General features: G+C 43.0%; 1 protein-coding gene across 1 annotated transcript in view; it reads right to left on the reverse strand.

Annotated features, from left to right (window-relative positions):
* Positions 1-4462: 4462 nt before the first annotated feature.
* The window catches only part of cacna1ea (calcium channel, voltage-dependent, R type, alpha 1E subunit a), a 193784-nt gene continuing 189865 nt past the window's right edge, over positions 4463-8381 (reverse strand). The window contains exons 47-49 of the mRNA XM_080430496.1: positions 7823-7997; positions 7310-7467; positions 4463-6979 (exon numbers count right to left, since the gene is read on the reverse strand). Of these exons, the coding sequence (XP_080286622.1) occupies positions 6419-6979; positions 7310-7467; positions 7823-7997 (894 nt within the window). The 3' untranslated portion in view covers positions 4463-6418. The remainder of the gene's footprint in view (positions 6980-7309; positions 7468-7822; positions 7998-8381) is intronic.

Here is an 8381-nt window from a genome sequence, read left to right on the forward strand (position 1 = left end):
AGGAGCTCTTCATAGTCGATCTCTTGCTCCTCTTCCACAAGAGGGCCACACGATCACTACCTAACCTCCAAGATACCTTCTTCGGTCTTCTCCCAGCCTTGTTTGGGATCATAGGGCTTGGGGCACCAGAAGATTGTTTTTTGAGCTTGCTTGTAGATGGCAAGGCAGTGATTAACACGGCAGATTTTTGTCTCTGCATGGTGGGAGCCGGAAGAGATATTCTTCTTCTTTCGGCCAATCCCCATCAGGGTTGCCACAGCGGATCATCTGTTTCCATCTGGTTCCGTTTTATGTTTCTTCCTCTATGACTCCATCCGCATGTCCTCTCTCAACATCTTCAACATCCCAATGTACTTCTCACTCTTGCTGGTACCCTTCTGTCACAAATCACTCCTGACGGTTTCCTCCACCCGTTCCACAATGCCTCCTCCGATGTAACTTCTTCTGGCCTTCTCAAGGTTTGTTCCAGTGTTTGTGGAATTGTTTTGTGGAATTGTTTTGTGTGTGTGTGTGTGTGTGTGTGTGTGTGTGTGTGTGTGTGTGTGTGTGTGTGTGTGTGTGTGTGTGTGTGTGTGTGTGTGTGCGTGTGCGTGTGTTGTGTGTGCGAGGTGGAAAGTCTGGTGACGCGAGGTGTGGAGTATGTAACAGCCATAACTGCCTCATGCTGATTGGCCTGTTGTCAATTGAAATCTTAAGATTAGTTCTCTAACTCTTGCTGCCTTTGACTGGTGCGTGAGTAGTTATCTGTGTCAGAAAGTTATACTTTGAAAAGGCAGAAAATTGCATATATTTCTGCATTAGTAAATGTGTGTTATGTAACAGATATTGAATTTGAGTATAAATTATACATACTTTATTTTTGTATATATATAGGCTACACGCTACAGTATGTACATTTAAAATTTTCGTAGGAAATCCAAGGTGGCCGCAACGATGTCCATCAAACGCACCCATGGGACAATATGTTTCACGTTGGGAACATACACATTTGTTTTCTAGACAAAGATATAACCATGGGGACATTTTCCTACCCAACTGCCTTCAGTTTCCTGTCTCTATACTATCCTAAAGCATAATCTTTAATATAAAATAAGATAAATGTGATGTTAAATATGAATGTTATTTTATTCAAATGTTTGTATTTCTATGACAATTTTTTTTTAATGTCAGTTGGATAATGTGAGAAACAATTGGTCAATTTTACAATTAACAACATTCCAATTACCATTAGTGGCAATTAGAATGTCAATAGCCAGGAAACAATCTGCTTTTTTCCTCTCATCTGCTATTCTTTATTCCAAGATCATTTTGGGGACTCTACCACAGATCTATACACTTAATAGTGATCTATATACTTACTCAGGGCCAAAGGCTGTGGCTGTAGGTAGGAACAGCGTAGCATACTGTCCTATCTCATATGCTGGACAGCCACGGTCATCCTCTGTTGATGTGACATTGTAATGATTGACTGATTCCACACTCAACAGCTTCATCAGATCCACTTCTGGAAGAAAATGTAATAAAATAGCCATTAACAGCATGCATTTCATGAAAATAAGCTTCTATGAAAGAGACAAAAAATATAATTTAGAAGCAATCTATATCCAGGTTGAGGCAATATCAGAAGATCTAGGCTTCCAGTAGAGCTACCATACATGTTCAAAAGAAGCAAACTTCATGCAAGCTGTAATCATGACCAAGGTCAAAATAGGCAATACTGCAGGAATCAGGGAATAGATGAGGAAAAACAAGCTTCATCTGTTCATGTTCTCCCACATCTGTGTGGCCAGTGTGTTGCCAAAGCAAAACTGTTCCAGTTCTGGAGAGGTTCCTGACTTGTTATTGGACCAGCTTACTATTCCACCTATGGAGGGCTTGGCTTCTATCAGCTGGAGAAGATTAAAGGCTTGAGGATTGTCCATTTAAACTAAACCTGTCTGTGTGGAATGTTGAACAGGAGTCATACCAACAATGAGGATGTCAGTGTACAATGATGGAAGATGTATGCACCAGCTGAATGGCAGCACAACAAGGCTTTTTCTACATATCTGTATTGGACAGCTGGAAGCGAGCAGGTAATAATTGCATGCTGATTAACAGGGGGTAGACAAAACAGAATTGTAAATCATATCAACCTGCTTCTGGTTGATTGGCAGAAGTTCATCATTCATATGTATGCTTAACACTTTGAGAATTAAGCAAATGTAAAGTGAATTATAAATCAAATCTGTTATTAATAAATAAGTATGCTTTGTATAAATAGCCTATGCGATGAGATCATCTACAGCCATTCCACTAGGTTAAGAAAGCTTGCTCAATTCACAGTTTAGGTAAGCCAATATATTACAGTACATCCAAGCATTTCTACATATTGCACTGTCCACACAGTTGGAAAGTGCACTTGTGTATGCAGCAGATGTTATTGAATCTCTAACTGAACATTCAACTAAACATTTCAGTCTTGAGATAATCATTACAAGATCAATCACAGTTCCAAATGTACTGAATTAAAAACTATGAATGGTTTCAATAACAAATCTGAGTAGGAGTTCTGGAACAACTTCACCTAAGTTTCCTTGTTTCCTTGTTTCTAGGAAAACTAGAGGAAAATATCCCAGTGACAATTTTTAGTATTTTAGAGAACAACTGTATTGTAGGGTTATAGGATAACCCTGATGAAGGCCATAGGCAGAAACATGTCGTGTTTACAATGAAGTTGTTCTCTACAACTTGGTGTTGCTGGAATATTTAACCACTTAGCCAAAAGTAGCCGATCTACGAGCTCACAATGCATCGCAAAGTGACGCGTTGTGATGCTATTATTTTTGGCAAAGAGATTTTTTGTAGACTTACATTCCTTTTCCAAGTACAGAGCCAACTCAGGTCCAGTTTGCTAAGTCTAGGTGGTTTATGCAGTGTTACATCTTTACCATTGCCATCAAATAAGGATCTGACATTCAGGTTCCTCTTACCTCTCACTCTTGGCCATTGAGCATTTCCTCTGTTCCTCCATTCCCGCTCCTCTGTTTTAGGACGAACACCACATGACCATGGTGTGGAAACATCTGGAGACAGTCGTTCTGTTCTGCTCACTAGAGACAGGCAGGATTCTACCCACAGAACCAGCAGCAGCCTGGCATATAATAGCGTCACAGTCTTTCTCGAAGACCTCACATGAAACAATACTTTGCAGGGCATGGAGCCTGTCCTGTCCAAACAGCAGGACACACTAGAAATTGTAATGCTGAAAAGGGGTCTCCTCATCATGAGCTTCTCACCGGAGCGGCAGAGATGGACTGATGCTGGCAATACATTGCTGCTGGAGACAAGATGCTGCTGAGGACCAGAGGGTTGGGCATTACTGGCATCCCGGTCTTCCTTCCTCTCTCTCGCGCTCTCTCTCTCTCTCTCACACACACACACACACGCACACGCACACGCACACGCACACGCACACGCACACGCACACGCACACGCACACGCACGCACACGCACACGCACACGCACACACACACTACACGCTGCTCAGATACAGATCGTTCACAAACAACCTAGACATCTCACCTACTTCTCTGCTGGGTTTCTCGCCCGCTGGATCACCTTTCTCACCTGGTTATTCTGGGTCAGCACACATAGGTGTACTCACTCTCTCTCACACTCACATGCACGGGCGGACGTTTGCACGCACACAAGCATCTGGAGAGTGGATTCAGCCAAAACCATGAAATTTCACAATGTCATAAAATACATCTGAAGCAGTGCTCTGTGATTTATCTCATATAGGAACGCAGGCTATTCTTCTATTTTGTTCATAGCTGGCAACAGAGATTGGATCTAATCTACTGTACCTTCTAAAGAACATATGAAACTTACCCACTGGAAAATGCAGCCTACATTGAAAGTATTCAACTGTGGCTGTAGCAGCTCACCAAAAAGGGGGATGTTATTCAATAAAGACAAGTTAACTTTCTTTAATGGTCCTTTAACACAGATATGCAAACACTTTGTCAAGGTCAGGGACAGTCATCAAGATACAATATAAACAGTGCAATAAATTAGACATGAATTTATCTATACAGAGTATCCTACATATTTACCAGAAAGCTTCTCTATCCAGGCTCAAAAGGGAACTCTTTGGGTAGGTTTCCCCAGGCACAGGTTAGGCTGTTAGGTACAGATTCAGATTAGGGTTAGTTCTAGGCCCTAGGCTGCACTGTAGGCCTACATGTTAAAGGGATACTTCACTTTCGGGCCGGGGACACATTTAAAAAAAATATTAAAAATAAATGAAAAAAGTTATGGAAAATTCATGGCCCCCTCACGACACGCAGTGTCCTACTAATGTGTGAGGGGGCCATGAATTTTCCATAACTTTTTTCATTTATTTTTAATATTTTTTTTAAATGTGTCCCCGGCCCGAAAGTGAAGTATCCCTTTAAGCACAACCCTAAAGAGTGCAGGGTAAAGCCTAATCCTAACTTTTATGTTGTATGCATTAAGCACACGTAACGTTCTGTAAGTGGGAACAACCCCCTGGCCTTTGAAACCATGGTCCTATATTCACATTTCAGAAACATGTCAAACTCAACATATTACAACACAGCAGCACATGATATAAATATACATAAATTATCTTCTTTTTTTCTAAGGGGGAACAATCTGTTTGAAAGCTAGAATGTCTAAATGTGTTGATGATGAACACTGGGATTGCAAAGCAAAAGGCTAGACTATAGGATGAATAATTGCAATGTTGGTCTGTGTCAATGCATGGCTCAAATTCATCATCACTGAATATAATGTAAAACACAGAGGGAAAACAAGACAAAATGAGGCATCCTTGAGATAGGCACGTCTTTCACCATCATCATCAATATCATCAGGGGAATGGCTAGGAATTTGGTCCCTTTAACAATACATCTAACTGATGACGCAGCAGCTCAAAGTACTAACATCATCGTCACCATGTTTGGGATGTTTGCTACAGCTTGGAGCTGGAACAGCATCGACACTTAAAGCCAAATATCCAAAAAGACTGCCATGAGAGCAATATGGCTGTTAACATAAACAGTAGACATACAGTACCAGGCTGCGCCTGTGAGTTTTCTTCTTAAAAACACCCATGTCGTTGAAACAATTTACTGTACATCACATACAGGACAGTTCATTTTAGTCATCATCGTCGTCAAAAGAAGGCAACACATCCTGAAGAAGACACATCCTCGGTTCTATATATATATACAGGGAGAAAAAAAAAACATGGCTTCAGTCGACTCTCTTAGCACGACACCCGGGCGACACACAACATCGACAGTGGTTATCCAGCATGGGAATATTTTTAACAGACGCAGACGTCTAGTCCCATTGGCAGTCATAGATGATGCCAATAACTGATGCGTTACGTTTTCCACCGGGCAAGGCCTTGTGGCGGTCTAGTGGATGGATATCGTGCTTATTGTAGTCCAGTGCAGAGCAACGAGTGCCAAGAGACTAATTTGGTCCTTCCTTATCACAGATCACTTTGTTTTCAATCCACGGGAGTCCATACTGTAGGTTGCCGTGGAGAGACCGTAATCCTGCTTATTAATGCTGTCCCAGTCAGAGGGAATCATATACTAGTATCCTATCCAGTACAGACCATTGTTCAGTGTCCTGGAACACGTTTTCTGACTTTGACACTAGAGTGCTGATCTGTACCTGTACTGTGCTACTTTAGATGAATCCTGTTCACATTGTCACGAGGGGTTTAGCTATAGTTTGGTTCATGTAGTAGAAGTGATGTGAAAGTCCACTCCCATGATGAGATTCCAGACTGTACTATAAAATGCCCACAGACCTTGTGGATGCTTGCTTGTTGTAAACAGTATCATCCATTAGAGATATGACAAGCCATATGCTCAGAATCAACCCTGGGTTCATTACTAGTCTTATCACTATGCACAGTACTGTAAGTGTTAACACTACACTTTTCAAGTGACCTGGAGATAAAAACCAAAGCCTAGAATGCATTCTTCATATGACAGTTTTACATGCTACTTGTACGTTCACCAAAATGCAGTTACATCAGTTTCTCTGGTCCAGTGATCACCTATGACACCTTTGTTGTTGCCATGTTTAGTTCATATAACAATCAAGACGGTAACTTGTGGGGGAACATTTGGCACTGTGTGTGTGTCTGCCTTGAGATACAATATTTGTTTGCTTGATTTGGCCAGAGGATCCATTGAAAACACAGGCGTACAGTACATTATGCACAGCCACACATGCACGAATGTACCCGCGCAGACATACAGTATGCCCACTCGCACGCACACACGCACACACAGACAAATATCTATGTTCCTTTTTACTTCAAGTGATGGGGTGTGTTTAATGTGATGGGGATTCTGTCACTTTACTTCCTTGTCCTACTCTCTGTGTCCTAGCATCTGTCGTCCTCATCTGTGTCACTCAGCAGCTCGCCGGCACCTCCCGAGCTCGCCTGACCGAGCTGTTTCCGGAAATGCCCGTTAGGCACCTGCCAGGAGTGTCTGAGCTGAGGTGCCGAGCTTATAGCGTTGGCCCGCCCCAAACTGGTCGCTATGGCGGCCTCAAAAGTCAGCGTCTCCTGCCTGTCGCCCGCCTCGCCGCTCTGGAAGTCGGCATGGAAGGGGAGGTAGGGTTCCGAGATGTAGCGGTGAGGAGACGGGTGGCTCACGCCTGAACCTCCCTGACTGCCAGAGGATCCCTGAACTGCAGCCAACGGCCCGCCCTCCCTCTCAGACCTCCATGGGGCGGTATCTGTCAAGCCCCCAGGGCCATCCTGAGGCTGGGTCTGGCCCTCCGACGTGACTGCCTGTGGGGGAGAGGGGTGGGCGCGGCAGACGAGGGGGGAGTAGGAGATGTGTGGCCGTGGCCGAGAGGGGGTCTGGGGCAGCTGGCGCCGACCACGAGGTGTACTGGAATCTGAGGCAGAGTGGGCGGGACTCCCTGATGTGTTACCCTGCAGGGACCAACGTGGACACATACAAGGACATGCACGTGTACACGTGTACACGTGCACACACACATACACACAGAAACCACACACGGAAAGTTACTATAGAATGACAGAATGAAACTGTGCTGTCTACAGCTCTAATTTCAAATGACGGTACTGTAGCCTAAAAGCCTGATTTAAACTTCGAAATATGATGGTGTCCCATGCCAAAAATAGCTGATCTACAAGCTCACGTGTTGTGATGTGAGTTTGTAGTTCGGCTATTTTCGGCACAGGACCTCAGCGTGCGACAAAGAATAAATCAGCCTTAATTTTCTTCTATTGTAAACCCACCTGTCTCTGTAAGGCATGTGGATGGCTCTCGCTGGGCGAACGGGACTGTCTGCTTTCACACGATTGGTCCTGGCTGCGTTCCTCGGAATTGCAGCGCGACACATCAGGAGACAACAGGTGACGTCTCTCCTTAGAGCGACCCCTTTCATGAGCCCCCCCTGCTGAGATGCAGGGCACATTTCACTACACAGCAACATCCATTCATTTAACTTTGAAAGTAATCTCAACTCTTTGGCATTCTGAAAATGATGGTGAGAATGGTCCCAATATTTGGCTTGGGCTTCCACCAATGCTACAACCGTAAAAGACAAACATCCCTATACAAGACAACATACAAATAATGTTAATACGTTAAAACATACACAACAACAACAACAACAACAACAACAACAACAACAACAACAACAACAACAACAACAACACAATGGTTCCAAAATCAAATACAACAACAAGATCCACACAATCCTCTTAATAAGAAACCAACACTTTGAATAAATCATGTATGTTTCAAATTGTGGATGGTGTAGGTTAACTGACCCCTGTAGCTCCTCTGACGTGGTCGATACGTGTGGTCAGGACTTATTTTCTCCAGAGCATGCTCCTCCTGCCACAGGCCGTTCACACACTGGTCTCCAATTGTGGAGAAGGAGCGCTTCATCATCCTACTGTCTGCTGCCAGTGTCCCTGACTATATACATACATACATACATACATACATACATAAATTGCATACATACACTACATACATTGTTCTGCTCTGGCAATTGCGTCCATAGCAAGGCTTAGACAGACAGCTAACAAAATGAAGATCCAGTCAAACTGTTTTCCTCAGAGTATAGCTTTACTGGGAGGTTCATCAATTTTGTAAAACTGAAAACATAAACAGAGAATATTGATTTTTTTTTACCAAACAGTGTAAGTCATGCCATTTTAACATTTGTGACAATGACATTACAAATTGCTTTTTAAACCATTTTAACAGTTTATCCACTTTAAGTATTTTAACCTTTGTGTTTTTAACCTTTTACAGTGCAGTCACCCAGGTATGTATTAAACTACTACTCTAAATAAT

Source organism: Gymnoscopelus braueri (genome assembly GCF_963280865.1).
Source record: "Gymnoscopelus braueri genome assembly, chromosome: 6".
NCBI classification, from domain to species: domain Eukaryota; kingdom Metazoa; phylum Chordata; class Actinopteri; order Myctophiformes; family Myctophidae; genus Gymnoscopelus; species Gymnoscopelus braueri.